At 44.5% G+C, this 22,060-nt stretch overlaps 2 protein-coding genes and 1 pseudogene across 3 annotated transcripts in view; all 3 read left to right on the top strand.

Moving 5' to 3' along the window:
- LOC311529440 (olfactory receptor 6F1-like) overlaps nucleotides 1–22,060 on the top strand; it is a 206,598-nt pseudogene that overhangs the window by 64,370 nt on the left and 120,168 nt on the right. The gene's annotated exons all lie outside the window — the stretch shown is intronic.
- On the top strand, nucleotides 6,202–7,143 carry LOC311529844 (olfactory receptor 12D1-like; the record flags this gene model as incomplete). The annotated part of the gene is made up of 1 exon (XM_084646105.1): nucleotides 6,202–7,143. The coding sequence occupies one exon, from the start codon at nucleotides 6,202–6,204 to the stop codon at nucleotides 7,141–7,143; it is 942 nt and encodes a 313-aa protein (XP_084502231.1).
- Nucleotides 19,687–20,637, top strand: LOC311529408 (olfactory receptor 12D1-like; the record flags this gene model as incomplete). The annotated part of the gene is made up of 1 exon (XM_084645386.1): nucleotides 19,687–20,637. The coding sequence occupies one exon, from the start codon at nucleotides 19,687–19,689 to the stop codon at nucleotides 20,635–20,637; it is 951 nt and encodes a 316-aa protein (XP_084501512.1).

Below are 22,060 nucleotides of genomic sequence, written 5' to 3'. Positions count from 1 at the left end.
TTTCTAAATAGTCCCGAACCACTTCTTTCTCCACAGAGGGCTGGTCACCTCCTCCCCATGCTGTGCTGCCCAGTGTAGTAGTCTGGGAGCTGACCTTGTTCGTGAAGACAGAGGCAAAAAAATCATTGAGTACATTAGCTTTTTCCACATCCTCTGTCAGTAGGTTGCTGCCCTCATTCAGTAAGGGACCCACACTTTCCTTGACTTTCTTCTTCTTGCTAACATACCTGAAGAAACCCTTCTTGTTACTCTTAACATCTCTTGCTAGCTGCAACTCCAGGTGTGATTTGGCCTTCCCGATTTCACTCCTCCATGCCCGAGCAATATTTTTATATTCTTCCCTGGTCATTTGTCCAATCTTCCATTTCTTGTAAGCTTCTTTTTTGTGTTTAAGATCAGCAAGGATTTCACTGTTAAGCCAAGCTGGTCGCCTGCCATATTTACTGTTCTTTCTACACATCGGGATGGTTTTTCCCTGTAACCTCAATAAGGATTCTTTAAAATACAGCCAGCTATCCTGGACTCCTTTCCCCCTCATGTTATTCTTCCAGAGGATCCTGCCCATCGGTTTCCTGAAGTTGTCAAAGTCTGCTTTTCTGAAGTCCAGGGTCCGTATTCTGCTGCTTTCCTTTCTTCCCTGTGTCAGGATCCTGAACTCGACGATCTCATGGTCACTGCCTCCCAGGTTCCCATCCACTTTAGCTTCCCCTCCTAATTCTTCCTGGTTTATGAGCAGCAGGTCAAGAAGAGCTCTGCCCCTAGTTGGTTCCTCCAACACTTGCACCAGGAAATTGTCCCCTACACTTTCCAAAATCTTCCTGGATTGTCTGTGCACCACTGTATTGCTCTCCCAGCAGATATCAGGATGATTGAAGTCTCCCATGAGAACCAGGACCTGCAATCTAGTAACTTCTGTGAGTTGCCTGAAGAAAGCCTCATCCACCTCATCGTCCTGGTCCGGTGGTCTATAGCAGACTCCCACCACGACATCACCCTTGTTGCTCACACTTCTAAACTTAATCCAGAGACTCTCAGGTTTTTCTGCAGTTTCATACTTGAGCTCTGAGCAGTCATACTGGTCCCTTACATACTAGGTAGACTTAATACTGCCTCAGCATGGTGGGGAAAGGGGAAATAAAATGGACTTCATGACCTCTTGAGGTCCCTTTTATTCTTACATTTTTATGTTTTCTATTAAGGATTAGCCTTTCTCAAAAAATGTTGATTTTTTTCAGCGGGATATACCTGCATCAGGAATCAAATCTAGGATGTCTGGATAGTAAAGCATAAGCTCCTACTGCCTTGGCTAAAAGATACAGTTCTGTGGAGGAAGGCCTTTGCAACACATCAGCCTCTCCACAAAACCTAGCCTCCACTAGAGGGGGACAGAGCACCTCATCAAGTGAGCTGAGGGTTAGGTGCCTAACTCACTTAGGTGATTGTGTAAATTCCACCAGGTGCCTATCTGCATCTTTGGATGACTAAATACAATTGGAAATATGCTCTAGTCCCTGAGCTCTGGAGCCAGATTATGTCTTCCTCAGTTCTGTTCAGATGCTTATACTTCAATTATGTTACCCGTTGATTTTAGTATATTTGTCTGGGATTTGCAAAGAGGCCTGTGCACCCAACTCACACTGAAAGTCATTCATTTTAATGAGACTTGGCCATTAATATCCCTCCAACAACTTTGTTCTCAGCTGACATGCTTTGCTTCTACAACCTCTACATACCATACTAGTGTTTGGTGTTTCTCATCCTCTCACAAGGAACTATTTCATTACACAAATACTGTTCACTGAAATTGAGTGGTTCTGCTCATAAAAACTTCTGCAAATCAGTTGCTTTTCTTTATGCTTTTCAACAAACTCTAGTCCTCACAATATTGTCAATTTCCATCTTTCTGGCAAACATAGGTCTTGTTTATTTTCTAATTCAAATTCTCAGATGGTACAAGAATCATGTCCCAGATGGAAGGCACTGTCCCTGCTGACAGTTTGGTTGTTACAGAGAGTGTGACTGTGATAAAAGGTGGCTCATTTGCACACGGTTCAAGGTTTGCTGAGCATCCAGTGTTCAATCCTCTCCGAAATCTCCCCCGCAGTGGACTTTATCCCATGCCATTGTTATTGTCATAAATATAAAGGGAAGGGTAAACCCCTTTAAAATCCCTCCTGGCCAGAGGAAAAATCCTCTCACCTGTAAAGGGTTAAGAAGCTAAAGGTAACCTTGCTGGCACCTGACCAAAATGATCAATGAGGAGACAAGATACTTTCAAAAGCTGGGAGGAGGGAGAAAAACAAAGGGTCTGGGGCTGTCTGTATGATGCTTTTGCCGGGGACAGAACAGGAATTGAGTCTTAGAACTTTTAGTAAGTAATCTAGCTAGGTATGTGTTAGATTATGATTTCTTTAAATGGCTGAGAAAAGAGCTGTGCTGAATAGAATGACTATCCCTGTCTGTGTGTCTTTTTTGTAACTTAAGGTTTTGCCTAGAGGGATTCTCTATGTTTTGAATCTAATTACCCTGTAAGGTATCTACCATCCTGATTTTACGGAGGTGATTCCTTTACTTCTATTAAAAGTCTTCTTGTAAGGAAACTGAATGCTTTTTCGTTGTTCTAAGATCCAAGGGTTTGGGTCTGTGGTCACCTATGCAAATTGGTGAGGATTTTCACCAAAACTTCCCCAGGAAGTGGGGTGCAAGGGTTGGGAGGATTTTGGGGGGAAAGATGTGTCCAAACTACGTTTCCCAGTAAACCCAGATAAAGTTTGGTGGTGGCAGTGGAAATCCAAGGACAAAGGGTAAAATTAATTTGTACCTTGGGGAAGTTTTAACCTAAGCTGGTAAACGTAAGCTTAGGAGGTTTTCATGCAGGTCCCCACATCTGTACCCTAGAGTTCAGAGTGGGGAAAGAACCTTGACAGTTATATTTCAGATTCAAAAGGAAATCCGTTTATCCAGATATGATATGGAACTTAATAGCTTATAATGATTCACACATCTTTATCTAGAGATGCAAAACCTCAGTGTTCCCAGATTATGAAATCTTTCTTTCTTCTATTTCATATTTTTCTTTTATCACTCCTCTCTCAATCTCCCCATTTTATCTTTTTCATTCTGTTTTCAGTTGATTGGTTTACAGAGGATATGAGCTGACTACTGACTCTTGGAAGCAGCAGAAGCGACACATGAGGTACTGGAATACTTGGGAGCTGCCAGAGCGGTGGGGGTGGAGGGGTGGAAAGAAAGAGAGACTGGTCACCATGTTTATGGTTGGGAAGGAATTTTCCTCCATGTTAGATTAGCAGAGGCCCTGGGAGTTTTTCACCTTCCTCTGCAGCATGGGGCAGAGGTTGCTTGCAGTTTTAAACTCATAGGGTCCTAGAGCTCAAGCTCCAGCCCAAGCCCGGACAGCTACATTGCAATAAATCAGCACCTTATCCCAAGCCCCACAAGCCCAAATCAGCTAGCATGGGCCAGCAACTGGTTTTTAATTGTAGTGTAGACAGATCCAAAATCTATGAGTCTGTGCTGGGCTCTGCTGGCCATGTCCCAGAACCAGCATCTGGACTCTTCTACCTATGACCCTGGCCTCTTGGATAAATCCCTTCTACTACCATCAGCTAATATAATTAGCCCCATTGCTTAAGTCGTAGGAGCTTGTGCAGCAGTGCTCAGAGTTAAGCTCATTATGATGACATATAATGGCAGTTTATTATAGGTAAACATAACAGAATTAATGCAAAAAAACCCCAACACTTATGTGAATGAACATTGTTTAAGTTGCAAAGTGAAACACTAACTCAGCAAAAAGAAAAGGAGGACTTGTGGCACCTTAGAGACTAACCAATTTATTTGAGCATGAGCTTTCGTGAGCTACAGCTCATTTCATCGGATGCATACTGTGGAAACTGCAGAAGACATTATATACACACAGAGACCATGAAACAATGCCTCCTCCCACCCCGCTGTCCTGCTGGTAATAGCTTATCTAAAGTGATCATCAAGTTGGGCCATTTCCAGCACAAATCCAGGTTTTCTCACCCTCCGCCCCCCCCCCCCACACACACACAAACTCACTCTCCTACTGGTAATAGCCCATCCAAAGTGACCACTCTCTTCACAATGTGTATGATAATCAAGGTGGGCCATTTCCTGCACAAATCCAGGTTCTCTCAACTTGATGATCACTTTAGATAAGCTATTACCAGCAGGAGAGTGGGGTGGGAGGAGGCATTGTTTCATGGTCTCTGTGTATATAATGTCTTCTGCAGTTTCCACAGTATGCATCCGATGAAGTGAGCTGTAGCTCACGAAAGCTCATGCTCAAATAAATTGGTTAGTCTCTAAGGTGCCACAAGTACTCCTTTTCTTTTTGCGAAGACAGACTAACATGGCTGTTACTCTGAAAACTAACTCAGCAGTGAGAAAACATCAGTTGCCTGTGGAACGTGAATTCTGGTCTTTTTGGTGTGTTTGCATTATGACAGAGACTTTAATTGGATGATCACATAGCCTATGTCTACACTTGGTGCAAGGGGTGTGATTCCCAGCTAGTGCAGACATACTCATACTATCCCTGCTTGAGGTAGCATGCTGAAATAGTAGTGCAGCTTTGGAATCATGGCTGTGGCAAGAAGCAGCATGGGCCAGCTGCCACAAGTAGAAACCTACCCAGACCCCATGGGTACATACTTGGGGGGGGTGGGGGGGGCTAGCTTAGCATACAATCATAGGACTGGAAAGGACCGAGAGGTCATCTAATCCAGTCCCCTGCACTCATGGCAGGACTAAGTATTATCTAGACCATTTCTGACAGGTTATTGTCTAACCTGCTCTTAAAAATCTCCAATGATAGAGATTCTACAACCTCCCTAGGTAACTAATTCCAGTGTTTAACCACCCTGACAGTTAGGAAGTTTTTCCTAATGTCCAGCCTAAACCTCCCTTGCTGCTATGTAAGCCCATTGCTACTTGTCCTATCCTCAGATGTTAAGAACAATTTTTCTTCCCTCTCCTTGTAACAACCTCATATGTACTTGAAAACTGTTATCATGTCCCCTCTCATCTTCTCTTTTCCAGACTAAACAAACCCAATTTTTTCAATCTTCCCTCACAGGTCATGTTTTCTAGACCTTTAATCATTTTTGTTGCTCTTCTCTGGATTTTCTCCAATTTGTCCTCATATTTCCTGAAATGCGGCACCCAGAACTGGACACAATACTCCAGTTGAGGCCATCTCAGCATGAAGTAGAGGGGAAGAATTACTTCTCATGTCTTGCTTACAACAGTCCTGCTCATACATCCCAGAATGATGTTCCCTTTTTTTACAACTGTTTTACATGGTTGACTCATATTTAGCTTGCAGTAGGGCTACACTACTATTTTTAGCACACCATCTGAAGCAGAGCTAGCATGGGTCCATGAACACAAGCTGGGAATAGCATCCCCAGCTCCAGATGCAGATGTGGTCATATTGTTTTCTTCCACAAGATCCTTTCTTTGCTCAGTGCATAGGACAGATACACAAGGGGCAACATTATGGTGGCGTGGGCAACTGTACATGATCTGGCATTTCCTTGCTTTAAAGTTCTTAACTTTACAAGCAAATAAAACTTTCTAGCTAAAGATATATAGATAACACATTACCCCTCTCTACCTCCATTTCCACAACTGTAAAATGAGGAGGCTAACCCTCAGCAGCACTGGGAACATAAGAACATTTGAATGGCTACACTGAGTCAGACCAGTCTCCTCTCTTCTGACAATGGCCAATGCCAGGTGCTTCAGAGGGAATAAACAGACCAGGTAATCATCAAGTGATCCATCCCCTGTCGCCCATTCCCACATTCTGGTAAACGGAGGCTAGTGACACAATCCCTGCCCACCCTGACTCATAGCCATTGATGGACCTATCCTCCATGAACTTATCTCATTAATTTTGAACACTTTTTTAGTCTTGGCCTTCACAACATCCTCTGGCAAAGGGTTCCACAGACTGACTATGTTGTGTGAAGAAATACTTACTTTTGTTTGTTTTAAACCTGCTGCCTATTCATTTCATTTGGTGACCCATTTCACTGGGAAGGTTTAATTAATGACTTGCAGGCAATCTGGGACACTTGTGTGGAAGGTGTTCATAGAAATACAAACTGCAAGGATTGTTGCATCTAGCGTGTCTCCCTCATCTCTTCAGCGATGGAGAACCAGACAGAGGTGAGCGATTTCATCCTCTTAGGCCTGACCAATCTCAAGGGGCTGAAGCACCTCCTCTTCCCTTTCTTCCTCCTGCTCTACATAGCCAATGTGTTGGGAAATGGGGCCATCATAGTCATGATAGTGGCCGAGCCCCGGCTCCACACCCCCATGTACTTCTTTCTGGGCAACCTCTCCAGCCTGGACATCTGCTTTTCCACGGTTGCTGTGCCCAAGATGCTGTCTGGTTTCCTGTCTGAGAACCAGACCATTTCCTTTGCCGGTTGCCTGGCCCAGCTCCACTTTTTCCACCTCCTCGGCAGCAGTGAGGCCATGCTTCTGGCTGTCATGGCCTATGACCGCTACGTGGCCATCTGCAACCCGCTGCGCTACAGGCTGGTCATGAGCCCACAGACCTGCCTGCTCCTGGCAGCGGCCACCTGGTCCATCGGCTTCCTGCATGCCCTAATGTCCACAGTCATGATCTGCCGGCTGCATTTCTGTGGCCCCAACCTCGTCTACCACTTCTTCTGTGACATCAAGCCCCTGCTGAGCCTTGCCTGCAGCAGCACGCACCTCAACCTGACCCTGCTCAACATCGATGCCGGGGTCCTTGGTCTGAGTTCCTTCATCCTCACGCTCTTCTCCTACATCTACATCATCTCCTTCCTCCTCCTGAAGGTCCACTCGCAGGAAAGTAGGAGAAAGGCCTTCTCCACCTGCGCATCCCACCTCACTGTGGTGTTTCTTTTCTATATGCCATCCATTAGCAATTACATGATTTCCTTTCCAGGTTTCCCCTCTGAAAGAGACATGATACCCACCCTGATGTATTGCATCATCACCCCAGTTCTGAACCCCCTGATCTACACCCTGAAAAATAAGGAGGTGAAATCCACTCTGAAGAAATTCCTGAACAGAAAACTTTTCCCTGAAAGAATATGAGTTAAATGAAGGGAAACTCCATTCATTTACAATTAAAACACCTTTAGTCTTTGTTGACCTACAGATTTTTATAGCCACGCTGCATTTTTTTCCCCATTTTTTCTCCTTTCTGGTATCTCTACAGAGCAGAATTAAGGTTATTTGGGTACCCTAATGTCATTTCTTAGAACATATTTGGATTCTGTTTAACTTTAATGGTGAATATCCAGTGTGTATTTTGGGAAAATTAAAGCATTCTTGTATTGTATTCTACTCCACATTATTGACATATATCCTGGACCTTAACTCCATCTTAGTTTCTGTGATGGAGAAACTTTCAGTTAGAAGCACAATGGAGGTGAAGAGGGAATGACCATTAATCATATAAATAAATAAAATCATTGAAATATAGCCTATGCACGATATATCAATGAGTTTTGGTTATATAGGAAGTTGGTAATTTCTGTAACAGAGTAGAATTAAGATGATTTGGGTTCCTTATTTGTGTATTTCCAGAAATCAACACATCAGGATTTCTTAAACCTTAATTGAACTTCTTGGATTTTAACACTTGTTTTGAATAATTAAAACATCTCTGTAATGTCTTTCACTCCTGTTTACTTTATGTGCACTCTCAACCTTTTCTCCATCTTAACATAGATTTTGTATGGGAATTGAAAAAGAGAAAATGGAAATGGAATATATATATGTAGGTACCATTCAGCACTGGGCACCAGGTTCTTGAGATCTATCCTGTGTCTTGCTCAAAAAGTAAAGTTAGCAATTGGAACTAGAGCATAGGAGAACAATTTGTGTTAGCCACAGGAAACTAGAGAGTAGAGGACAATCCACAACAGGCAATGTAGGTGGGTGGGTCAAATATCCTAGAAGAATTTCTTCATCATTACTAGCTGTGGGACAAATGTTAAAATTAATTGTTATTTATTAGTGGTATATTACAGTAGCTCTTTTTGGCATCAAATGAGAGCAGAACCCCATTGACTGTAAGAAAACATAGTGAGAGACTGACCCAACTCCAAAGACATTTCAGTGTAAAACTGTTCCACCAAAAAAAGTCACTGGAATGGGGAGACTGGATACTGGTTCCCCCACCTTGCAGACTTTTCACTTAAACCTTAGTCCATCCCATGCTTTGCTGCACATTGAACTACCCACATTTTCCATCCTTGCCAACTGCCCTTCTCTCCAAATCTTCCCATTTCTTGATGAGATGTTTGATGTTGTTCAGAACTGTTCCTTTCCATGTTATTCGCAGTATTCCTCCTTTCTTCTTGTGTGTTTGGCTTCCATTCAAGGGTGGTATTTGGTAAGCGTTCTTTTTCCATTCTCAGTGCCTGTCCCAAGCCCGGATCAAAAAGGAGGAGAGTTGGTCAATGGGGCAGCTTCCCATCACCGTAAAAAAAAAAAAGTTCTAGCTAAGAAACTATTCACCTTGCAGAAGAGGGCTGTAACCACCAAGCAATAGAATCCTTCTAGTGCTGTCTTTCCCTTTCTCTCTCATACCCTGTCCTGATTTATTTAATCCAAAGTGGAACAATTTCGACAGGAGAGATTGAGGGAGCCCTGTTAAGGGACCCAGAGGGATGGGGGGTGGCTGAGGAGCCCGCCCTCCTTGGTATATGGGTAGTGGAAGAAGGTCCCTGCCCATGGGGACTGAATGCCTTCCAGGGAAAGGAGGCACTTCAGTCTGCTTGTGAGAGGTTTGAAGTAAGGGCAGCATTATGGGAAGCTGCCAGAAATCTTTCAAGTTTGGTGCTGCTTCAGCAAGGGCTGCTGAAGGGTTGTAAATTAGTTAGGAGTAGTTAAAGATGATTTGGCACAACAGGGTTTAAAGTCAAAAGCAGAGTTAACAGACCACCTTTAGAGACTGGAGCTGGGACTTGGTCCTGGGGGAATGGAGAGAAAGAAGGGGAAGAAAAAAAAGTTTCAAAGTGCAAAATGGCAGGGTTTGCAGGAACAGGTAACAACCCCCACTCTTCTCCCAGAGCCAGAATGAGAACCTGGGAATAAGGGTTCCCTACTGTTTCAACCCAGGCAGCCTACTCTTGGCTCAGAGCTGGGAAGGGGGACACTAAGGAAGGAAACTGGAATCATGCTTGCTGGAAGCTCACCCCAATAAACATCAAATTGTTTGCACCTTTGGACTTCGGGTATTGTTGCTCTCTGTTCATGCAAAGAGGACCAGGGAGTAAGTGGGTGAAGGAATAAGCCCCCCTAACAAGCCACACATCAGAATAATGCATAACCCAATGGTTAGGCGATGCACCAGAGATGTGGGACACCCCTGCTTAAATCCCTTCTCCCCCTTAGGTGGCTGGGGGACTAGAACCTGGGTCTCTAACATCCTAGGTGAGTCTTGTAACCACTGGGCTAAAAGTTATGAGGGAGGTTCCCATGCAGGCCCATTTTGTATGAGCTCACCTACAGGGGCCTGAGTTCTGACCATGCCTAGATGCAGTTCGCCTGCTCAAAGGAAGAAACATTAGGTGCACAGGGAATTTTGACTGCAAGAACTTGGGCACCAAATTTAGGCATCTCCAGGGTTTGGAGGGGATTTTGTGAATCCCAACATGGCCTATTTCTGGGATTTAGGTGCCCAAAGTTTCAGGTAAGTGCCTAAACCCCTTTGAGTGTCTAGCCTCAGATGCTTGAAATAATTAATATTAACAACAAAGGGGAAGGATCTCAGTACAAAGCAGGAAAAGAACATGTTAAAGAATAGTTTGGTAAGTTGGATGCATTGAAGGCCTTGTCTACACTTGCAAGTTAGAGTGCATTAAATCAGCCCCGGACGCCCTAAATCCTGAGGTGTCCACACTGGCAAGGCACTTAGAGTGCCTGGACTCCGCAGCTGGAGCGCCCCTAGTAATCCACCTCCAACAAGAAGCATAGAGCTTTCTGCACCTGGGCTGAAGTGCTGCGGTGTCAGTGTGGACAATGTGTTGCGTTACTGCACTGTGATTGGCCTCCAGAAATGTCCCATAATCCCTTGAAGTCAAGTGACCACTCTCACCATTGTTTTGAACTGTGCAGCAGATATGTGGATATCCCCTTTCAAAGCTCCGTTTCTCACAGCCGGCTGCTTATCTGCTCCGGGACACAAAGCAAACCATTACTGTGGAATGCTCCTGCTTCAGAGGCAGGCATTTGTGTGTGTGTGTGTGTGTGAGAGAGAGAGAGAGAGAGAGAGAGGCGGGGCGTGGGGGTTGATGTTGGGGTTTTCCCCTTCTCCCTGCCACTGTCTGAACTTATAAGACAGCTTGCTGACACATGCTCTGTCCCCCAAAACACACGGTCTCTCTCCCCCCACATACATACAACACACTTCCCACCATTTGAAAAGCAACTGGCAATCTAGTAGGATGCCCTGGGACAATAGGATTGGAAAACCTGCATCATGTGATGCTGTGCCTGCCCCATTAGGTGTTGCAAACTCTTTCCAAAGTACACTGCATCCACTTGCACACTGGGATGGCTACCACAATGCACGGCTTTCTGTGGCATTGCAAGAGCTGCTAATGCGGACATGCTCCACCGTCACAAGGAGCACAGTGTGAACACACAGCAACGCTTTCCCTGCTGCTGTCCCTGAGGGTCGGTTTAACTCCCGGCGCTCTACATCTGCAAGTGTAGACGTAGCTGAAGTCAGCAGAACCTCATGAATGTCATCCTAGAATACATACAGAACTAGCTGAAGCAATCTTGGAACCATTCATGATCATCTTTGAGAACTCTTGGAAGATGGGTGAGGTCCCACGGGAACAGAGAAGGGCAAACATATCTTCAAAAGGGAATAAAGAGGGCCTGGGGAATTATAGAAAAGTCAGTCTAACTTTGATACCTGGAAAGATACTGGAACCAATTATTAAACATTCAATTTGTTCAAACCTAGAGGATAATATAGCGATAGGTAATAGCCACCATGGATTTGTCAAGAACAAATCATTTCAGACCAATCTTATTTGCTTCTTTGGCAGGATTAAGTGGATGGGGGAAAGCTGTAGATGTGTTTTATCATGATTTTATTAATCATAGAATCATAGAATATCAGGGTTGGAAGGGACCTCAGGAGGTCATCTAGTCCAAGCCCCTGCTCAAAGCTTAAGGCTTTTGTTACAGGTTTCAGAGTAACAGCCGTGTTACTCTGTATTCGCAAAAAGAAAAGGAGGACTTGTGGCACCTTAGAGACTAACCAATTTATTTGAGCATAAGCTTTCGTGAGCTACAGCTCACTTCATCGGATGCATACTGTGGAAGCTGCAGAAGACATTATATACACAGAGACCATGAAACAATACCTCCTCCCACCCCACTCTCCTGCTGGTAATAGCTTATCTAAAGTGATCACTCTCCTTACAATGTGTATGATAATTAAGACTGGACTTCTACATAGAGTGCTTCCGCCGACGTGCACGGGCTGAAATTGTGGAAAAGCAGCATCACTTGCCCCATAACCTCAGCCGTGCAGAACACAATGCCATCCACAGCCTCAGAAACAACTCTGACATCATAATCAAAAAGGCTGACAAAGGAGGTAGTGTTGTCATCATGAATAGGTCAGAATATGAACAAGAGGCTGCTCGTCAGCTCTCCAACACCACTTTCTACAAGACATTACCCTATGATCCTACTGAGAGTTACCAAAAGCAACTACAGCATTTGCTCAAGAAACTTCCTGAAAAAGCACAAGATCAAATGCGCACAGACAAACCCCTGGAACCCCGACCTGGGATATTCTATCTACTACCCAAGATCCATAAACCTGGAAATCCTGGGCGCCCCATCATCTCAGGCATTGGCACCCTGACAGCAGGATTGTCTGGCTATGTAGACTCCCTCCTCAGGCCCTACGCTACCAGCACTCCCAGCTACCTTCGAGACACCACTGACTTCCTGAGTCTACAATCCATCGGTGATCTTCCTGATAACACCATCCTGGCCACTATGGATGTAGAAGCCCTCTACACCAACATTCCACACAAAGATGGACTACAAGCCATCAAGAACACTATCCCCGATAATGTCACTGCTAACCTGGTGGCTGAACTTTGTGACTTTGTCCTTACCCATAACTATTTTACATTTGGGGACAATGTATACCTTCAGATCAGCGGCACTGCTATGGGTATCCGCATGACCCCACAGTATGCCAACATTTTTATGGCTGATTTAGAACAACGCTTCCTCAACTCTCGTCCCCTAACGCCCCTACTCTACTTGCGCTATATTGATGACATCTTCATCATCTGGACCCATGGAAAAGAAGCCCTTGAGGAATTCCACCATGATTTCAACAATTTCCATCCCACCATCAACCTCAGCCTGGTCCAGTCCACACAAGAGATCCACTTCCTGGACACTACAGTGCTAATAAACAATGGTCACATAAACACCACCCTATACCTGAAACCTACTGACCGCTATTCCTACCTACATGCCTCCAGCTTTCACCCTGACCACACCACATGATCCATCGTCTACAGCCAAGCTCTGCGTTACAACCGCATTTGCTCCAACCCTTCAGACAGAGACAAACACCTACAAGATCTCTATCAAGCATTCTTACAACTACAATACCCACCTGCGGAAGTGAAGAAACAGATTGATAGAGCCAGAAGAGTTCCCAGAAGTCACCTACTACAGGACAGGCCTAACAAAGAAAATAACAGAACGCCACTAGCCGTCACCTTCAGCCCCCAACTAAAACCCCTCCAACGCATTTTTAAGGATCTACAACCTATCCTGAAGGATAACCCAACACTCTCACAAATCTTGGGAGACAGGCCAGTCCTTGCCTACAGACAGCCCCCCAACCTGAAGCAAATACTCACCAACAACCACATACCACACAACAGAACCACTAACCCAGGAACCTATCCTTGCAACAAAGCCCGTTGCCAACTGTGCCCACATATCTATTCAGGGGACACCATCACAGGGCCTAATAACATCAGCCACACTATCAGAGGCTCGTTCACCTGCACATCCACCAATGTGGTATATGCCATCATGTGCCAGCAATGCCCCTCTGCCATTTACATTGGTCAAACTGGACAGTCTCTACGCAAAAGAATAAATGGACACAAATCAGATGTCAAGAATTATAACATTCATAAACCAGTCAGAGAACACTTCAATCTCTCTGGTCATGCAATTACAGACATGAAGGTCGCTATCTTACAACAAAAAAAACTTCAAATCCAGACTCCAGCGAGAAACTGCTGAATTGGAATTCATTTGCAAATTGGATACGATTAATTTAGGCTTAAATAGAGACTGGGAGTGGCTAAGTCATTATGCAAGGTAGCCTATTTCCCCTTGTTTTTTCCTACCTGCCCCCCCCCCCCAGACGTTCTGGTTAAACTTGGATTTATGCTGGAAATGGCCCACCTTGATTATCATACACATTGTAAGGAGAGTGGCCAGTTTGGATGAGCTATTGCAGCAGGAGAGTGAGTTTGTGTGTGTATAGGGGTGGGGGGGGGTGAGAAAACCTGGATTTGTGCTGGAAATGGCCCACCTTGATTATCATGCACATTGTAGGGAGAGTGGTCACTTTGGATAAGCTATTACCAGCGGAGAGTGGGGTGGGAGGAGGTATTGTTTCATAGTCTCTGTGTGTATAATGTCTTCTGCAGTTTCCACAGTATGCATCCGATGAAGTGAGCTGTAGCTCACGAAAGCTTTTGCTCAAATAAATTGGTTAGTCTCTAAGGTGCCACAAGTACTGCTTTTGTTACAGTCGTTCTTGACAGTCTCAGCATCAAACTAGGGAAATAAGGTCCAGATGAAATTACTGTAAGGTGTATTCATAACTGGTTTTCAAAGACTAGTTATCTATGGCATACTGTCAAACTAGAAGGACATATCCAGTGGAGTCCTGCAGAGGTCTATCCTGGGTCTGGTACTATCCTATATTTTCATGAATGACTTGAATGGATGTATCTGAGGAAGTGAGCTGTAGCTCACGAAAGCTTATGCTCTAATAAATTGGTTAGTCTCTAAGGTGCCACAAGTCCTCCTTTTCTTTTTGCGAATACAGACTAACACGGCTGCTACTCTGAAACTTGAATGGATGTATGATTCTAAAATTTGCAGCTAACACTAAGCTTGGAAGGGCTTCAGGCACTTTGGAGGACAGGTTTAGAATTCAAAATGATGTTGATGAATGGGAGTATGGGTCTGAAATCAAGAGGATGAAATTCAACAAAGAAAAGTGCAAAATGCTACACTTGGGAAAGAAAAATCAAATATGCAAATGCATAATTAGAAATAACAGGCTAAGCAGGAATACTGCAGAAAATGATCTGGGGGTCATAATGGATCACAAATGGAATATGAGTCAACAGTGTGACGGTGTGGCAAAAACGGCAAATGCCATGCTGCGGTGTATTAACAGCAGTGTCATGTCTATTTTTTTAATCGTACTTAATTTTTTTGAGTTAATTGCAATTAATCAACAGCACTAGTTCAGAGTCTTCAAATATGTAAAAGGTGGCTATAAAGAGGATAGTGATAAATTGTTCTGCATGTCCACTGAGGGTAGGATGAGAAGAAATTGGCTTAGTTTGTAGGAAGGGAGATTTAGGTTAGATATTAGGAAAAAGTTTCTAACTCTATGGCTAGTTAAGCTCTGGAACAGGTTACCATAGGAAGCTGTGGAATCCCTGTCATTGGAGGTTTCTAAAAATAGACTAGACACACACCTGTCAGGAATTGCCTTCATTTACATGGTCCTGCCTCAGCATGGGGTGGGGAGCTGGCCTACATGACCCCTTGAGAGCCCTTCCAGTCCTACACTTCTATGTTTTCTATGAAAGGATTGGCTTTTCTTTAAAAAAAAATGTTGATTTTTTCATCAGAAAAGCAAATCTCAATTTTCAGCTGGAAATGTCAGCATCAAGAATCAAACCTAGGACCTTGGGATAGAAAAGCACAAGATTCTGTTGCATGCCTAAAAGATACTGCTCTGTTAATAAAGGCAATAGGAACACATCAACTTTGCCATGCAGCATAACCGCCACAATAGTGAGCCATAGCACCGCATCAGAGAAGCACCAAAATGTTGGACTGGAATAGGCCTAATCTAGTCCCCTGCACTGAAGCAGTGCTAAGTATTATCTAGACCATCCCTGACAGGTGTTTGCCCAACCTGTTCTTTAAAACCTCCAGTGATGGAGATTCCACAACTTCACTAGTTAATTTGTTCCAGTGCTTCGTTATCTTTACAGTCAGGAAGTTTTTTTCTAATGTCTAAACTGAATCAACCTTGCTGTAGTTGAAGCAAGTTGAATTAGTCCTTATCTTGTCCTCAGTGGTTCAGGACAACAATTTATCATTCTCCTCTTTATAACAACCTCTTATGTACTTGAAGATTGTTATCATGTACCCCCTCAGGCTTCTCTTCTCCAGACTAAAAAAAACATTTTTTTCAATGATAGGTCATATTTTGTAGACATTTAATCTTGTTTATTGCTTTCCTCTGGACTTTCTCCAATTTGCCCCCATCTTTCCTGAAGTGTGGTGCCCAGAACTGGACACAATACTCCTGCTGAGGCCTTATCAATGTTGAATAGAGTGGAAGAATTTGCTTGCATCTTGCTTACATACATCTCAGAATGAGGTTAACTTTTTTTGCAACAGTATTACATTGTTGACTCACATTTACTTTGTGATCCATTATAACCTAAGTCCCCTGTAAGCTGCGTGACCACACGGTGGTGACACAGCCTATTTAACTCCACACAGGCGCTCAAGGTACTTGACGGGGGACCTGCCGCTGCCGGGGGAGGAGCGCCCTTCCCCTGGCCCCAACTCTGCTGTGGCACAGCCCAGGCCGGCCCCAAGCATGGCCGGAGCGTCCTGGACCCAGCCACGGACGGGCATCTGAACCTGTTGGCCAGTGCATCCAGGGAGGCCTGGACCCAGCCACGACCTGCTGGGGCCGAGGAAGGGGCACCTATCTTCCAGCCCCAGAGCTGCCATGATGAGGCCCAGGTGCTGCTGCAGGGAGAGAGACCTGGGGGGAGTCATCTCTCCCGCCATAGCCACTGAGCACCCGCCTGCACCCCAAACCCCTCATCCTTGGCACCACCCCATGGCCCACACCCCCAGCCAGAGCCCTCATCCCATGCACTCCAACCCTCTGCCCCAGCCCTGAGCCCCCTCTCACACTCTGAACCCCTCAGCCCCACCCCCACCACATGAATTTTGTTATGTGCCCCAATATGAAGGTGATGTGTCGCACATCACCTCCATATTCGGGCACATAACAAAATTTATGCCGCATATGGGTGGGAAAAATTAGAGGGAACACTGACTATAACACCCAGTTCCTTTTCTACAGTACTCCTTCCTAAGCAATAGTTTCCCAACTGTAAATGTGCATTTCATTTTTCTTTCATAAGTGGAGTACTTTGCATTTTTCCATATTGAATTTCACCCTATGTATTTAAGATCATTTCTCCAGTTTGTCAAGAACATTTTGAATTCTAATCATATCCTCCAAAGCTCTTGCAACGTCTCAGCTTGGTATCATCTGGAAACTTTATAAGTGTACTCTCTTTGCTGTTATCTAAATAATTTATGAGGATATTGAATAGAACTGGACCCAGGAGAGATCCCTGTGGGACCCCACTCGATATACCCTTCCAGCTTGACAATGAACCATTGATAACTACTCTCTGAGTATGGTTGCCCAACCATTTGTGCACCTACGGTATAGTAGGTTCATCTAGACTGTATTGTGAGACAGTATCAAAAGCCTTAGTAAAGTTGCGGTATCTCACATTTGTTGCTTTCCCCCAGCCACAAGGCTTGTTACTCTGTTGAAGGATATTAGGCTGGTTTGACACCATTTGTTTTTGACAAAATCATGTTGATTGTAACTTGTCACCTTATTTTCTTTTAGGTGCTTACAAATTGATGGTTTGATTATTTGCTCCTTTATTTTTCCAGGTACCAAAGTTAAGTTAGCTCAATAGGTGTTAGGTGCCTAACTCATTTAGGTCATTTAGGTGCATCTGAGGAAGTGAGCTGTAGCTCACGAAAGCTTATGCTCTAATAAATTGGTTAGTCTCTAAGGTGCCACAAGTCCTCCTTTTCTTTTTGCGAATACAGACTAACATGGCTGTTACTCTGAAACCTGTCATTAGGTGATTGTGTAAATCATATTAGGTATCTATCTGCATCCTTAGGTGCCTAAATACCTTTGGAAATGTGCTCAAGCCCCTGAGCTCTGGAGCCAGATTTTGCCTTGTTCAGTTCTATTCAGATGCCTATACCTCAATTATGGTATCCATTGATGGGGTGAGCTGTAGGTCACAAAAGCTTATGCTCAGATAAATTTGTTAGTTTCTAAGATGCCACAAGTAGTCCTTTTCTTTTTGCGGATACAAACTAACAAGGCTGCTATCTGAAACCTGTCATTGATGGGTGTTTCCCAATCTCTCACACAGAACCACTTCACTACTCAAATACTGGTTACAAAAATTGAGTGGACTTGCTAGTGGAAACATTTATAGATCAGTGGCTCTTTATGCTTTTCAACAAACTCTAGTCCTCACAATATTGTCAACCTCCATCTTTCCAGGAAGTGTTGGTCTTGTTTGTTTTCTAACTTCAAATTCTCAGGTGGTACAAGAATTACATCCCAGGAGAGCTGTCAGATGGAAGGCAATTTCCCTGCTCACAATGTGGTGTTTCAGAGAATGTGACTGTGTTAAAAAGGTCTCTCTGTTCACAGTTATCAAGGTTTCCAGAGCAATTAGTGTTTGATCCTCTCTTAAGATTCCCATAGGGTGGATTTTGTCCTACATTGTTATAATATTTTATCTTCAGGAGGAACCCAGTTTACTCAGGAACTGAAGAGCTTATAACAATTCACTCTTCTTTATCTACGAACGGAAAACATCAGCATGTTCTCAGACTCTGAAATTATTATTCTTTCCTCCTTTTTTTCTACCTTTCTTTCTTACAGTTCATATTTTTCGTTTTTTTTTTCACTCCTCTCTCACTCACTCCATTTTCTCTGTTTCATTCTATTTTCAGTTGGATGCTGAACAGAGGATATGAGTAGTGACTTTTGGAAACAGCAACACATGAGGTAATGGAATAGCCAATTGCTTCTGGAACATTGGGGGATGGAAGGGCAGAAAGAAGGCGATATGAGCTTGGGTTCCTCTGGCCATCTCTAAGACCAACCACTTGGCCTCATCTCTCTATGCCCCTGCCCTCTTCTATAAGTAGGGCCCTATTTCACGGATGTGAAAAATGCATCATGGACCATGAAATAAGCCATTCCACATGTAATCCAATGTTCCCTTGTTCCTAGGAGCGTCCCAGCAAAGGGGGCCCCTATCTCCAGCTGGGCAGGGTGGGGCAGGACTTGTCCCTCTCCTTCACAGCTGCCTTTGCGGGGGAGATCAGAACCACCTCCAGGTGCCTGCTGCAAGACGCTCTCTGGGCAGCAGCCCCAGACATTCCTGTACCTGGAGGAGACTTGTGCAGTTGTGTCCAATCTTTCCTGTGCTGCTGGGAGTGCCCCAACAATGGGGGCTCCCAGATCTGGCTGGGTACGGGAGGGACAGCACTCCACCTCCGAGAACCTCCTGCAGCTGCAGGGAAGCTTTGTGGTTGCTGCCTTCACAGTCTAGCTCTGAAGGCAGCATAGAAGTGAGGATGGCAATCCCATGACCCCTCTACAACAGGTTTGCAACACCCCCCGCACCACCACACACACACACACACAATCCCCTTTTGGGTTGGGACCCTCATGGTTACAACACAGTGAAATTTCAGATTAAACAGCTGAAAACGTAACATTTACCAATTTTCAAATCCTATGGCCATGAAATTGACCATAATAGCCTATGGATTTGGTAGGGCTCTATCTATAAGACCCTTCTTCTGACACAAGCTAACGTAATCATACCTGTTGATTAAGTGGCAGAAATCTTTGCGGCATGGCTCGGGGTAAGCCAGAACTGATTATCTTTATTTTTGCTGCACCTAAGAGAATTATGCAAAAAAACCAACCCCTACGTACAAGAATATCATTTACATTTCAAAGTCAAATTCTACTTTTGGCAGTTAGAAAATGCCAGCTTTACAGTTGTCATTGCAACCTTAATTCAGCCCCTTTTTTCATATGCGTTATGCTATGGGATTTAATCACATTAACATATACTGTTTTCTTGCCCAAGAGCCTTGCTTTGTTCAGTGCATGGGATGGATGCACGAGGGGTAGAATGACAGTTGCACGGGGAGCTGTAGATGATCTGGCATTTCCTTACTATCAAGTGCTTAAATTTACAACCGAATAGCATTTTATAGATATAGGTATACAGATGATACATTGCCCCTCTCTATCGACATTTCCCAGACTATAAAACGGAGATGTTAACCCATAGAAGGACTGGGAAGGGTTAATGAATGACTGGCAGGCACTCTGAGACCTTGGGTGGAGGGTGCTTGTTGAAATACAAATTACAATGATTTGTGCATCTCTTTCTGCTCTAGCACATCTCCCTCCCATCCTCATCAATGAAGAACCAGACGGAGATGCGCGAGTTTGTCCTCTTAGGCCTGACGAATCTCCCAGGGCTGAATCATTTCCTCTTCCCTCTCTTCCTGCTGCTCTACGTGACCAGCCTGCTGGGTAACGGGGCCATCATAACCATGGTAGTGGTTGAGCCCCGGCTCCACACCCCCATGTACTTCTTTCTCGGCAACCTCTCCAGCCTGGACATCTGCTTTTCCACAGTCACTGTGCCAAAGATGCTGTCTGGTTTCCTGTCTGAGCACCAGACCATCTCCTTTGCTGGTTGCCTGGCCCAGCTCCACTTTTTCCACCTCCTGGGCAGCAGCGAGACTGTGCTGCTGGCCATCATGGTCTATGACCGCTACGTGGCCATTTGCAACCCGCTGCGCTACAGGCTGGTCATGAGCCCACAGACCTGCCTGCTCCTGGCAGCGGCCACCTGGTCCATCGGCTTCCTGCATGCCCTGATGTCCACAGTCATGACCTCCCAGCTGCAATTCTGCGGCTCCAACCTCATCCCCCACTTCTTCTGTGACATCAAGCCCCTGCTGAGCCTTGCCTGCGGCAGCACCCACCTCAACCTGACCGTACTCAACATCAATGCCGGGGTCCTCGGTTTGAGTTCCTTCATCCTCACGCTCTTCTCCTACATCTACATCATCTCCTTCCTCCTGCTGAAAGTCCACTTGCGGGAAAGTAGGAGAAAGGCCTTCTGCACCTGCGCATCCCACCTCACCGTGGTGTCGCTATTCTATATGCCAGGCCTTAGCAACTACATGATTTCCTCACCGGGTTTCCCCTCTGAAAGAGACATGATACCCACCCTCATGTACAGCATCGTCACCCCAGTTCTGAACCCCCTGATCTACACCCTGAGAAATGAGGAGGTGAAAACAGCACTAAGGAAATTCCTGAACAGAAAACTCTTCCCTAAAAGGACACAAATTAAATGAAAACCAAAAAAAAAATTACAATAAAAACATTTTAGTCTTTGTTGACACAATTTTTTTTTAAGAACAGTACTTTTTTTTTCCAATTTCCCCTAGTGATGTCACTGCAGGGCAGAGTTAAGGTTATTTGGGAACCCAACTGTCATTTCTGATTGTAAGATGTTTGGATTTTGTTTAATTATAATGGTGACTATCCTATGTCCTTTTGGAAAAAATTACAACATCCTTGTAATATATTTATCCCCAAATTACTGACATGTGGTCTGAACATTAACTCCACTTTATAGTCTGCTGTTGGAGAAACTTTGAGTTAAAGAAATAATGTGGGGAAGACAAAGGGGAATGACTGTTAATTGTATAAAATAAATACAATTATTCAAATAGAGCATGTGCATAATATTTCCCTGAGTTTTGACTCTCTGGGAAGTTGGAAAACTCTGTGATAGGTCAGATTTAAGGTTATATGGGTGCCCTATTTGTGTAATTCCACAAATTAACATGTTTGGATTTCTTACATGCTAATTAGGAAATTCTTGTGGTTTTTTTCTCTATAATTTACAATAGTCATCAAACCTAGGTGATAAGTGAGAGCCAGCATGGATTTTTAAGAACAAATCGTGTCAAGCCAGAGGCAACACATGGGGGGCACAAGAGGTCACATGCCCCCCTGATTTCTGCCAGGGTTTGCCAGCCTTGCTCGGTCACATGGTGCGGCCAGGTCCCCTCCCTGTGCGGCAGCTGCAAGAGCCAGCGAGCTGTGAGCTGTGCACTACAAAGAAGCAGGAGCAACAGCTGGGGCTGGGGAGGGGTGCTGCTTTATGGGAGGGGAAACTGAGGATAAGGGAGAGGACTATCAGTGGGAGGGGAGCAACTCAAGTAGTTACGGGGGTGGGTGAACCTTTAAATTGTGCCCCCTGCACACACACGGTCAGCAGGAACAGGTCATCTCTGTGTCAAATTTCCTTCTTTGAGAGAATTACTGGCCTAATGGAGGGGGGTGGGAAACAGTAGATGTGAAATACCTTGATTTTATTACAGCTTTTGATACAGTCTTTCATGGTTGCCTCACCATCAAACTAGGGAAATAGGAGCTAAATGAAATTACCATAAGGTGTGTGCATAACTGGTTGAAAGACTGTTTTCAAAGAATACTTATCATTGTCAGACTGGGAGGATATATCCAGTGGAGCCCCACAGGGGTCCGTCCTGGGTCTGGTTCTATTCAATATTTTCATGAATGACTTGGATGAACGTATGACAATAAAATTTGCATATGAAACCAAGCATGGAGGAGCTGCAGGCACTTTGGAGGACAGGATTAAAATGATGTTGATAAATGGGAGTAACGGTCAGAAATCAAGAAGATAAAATTCAATGAAGTGCAAAATGCTATACTTGGGAAGGAAAAAAATCTAAAGCACAAATG

This window comes from Lepidochelys olivacea (genome assembly GCF_965140295.1).
Source record: "Lepidochelys olivacea isolate rLepOli2 genome assembly, chromosome: 13".
Lineage (NCBI taxonomy): Eukaryota > Metazoa > Chordata > Testudines > Cheloniidae > Lepidochelys > Lepidochelys olivacea.
The sequence above is the reverse complement of the archived record's forward strand: the minus strand, read 5'-3'. Positions and strand labels throughout refer to the sequence as shown.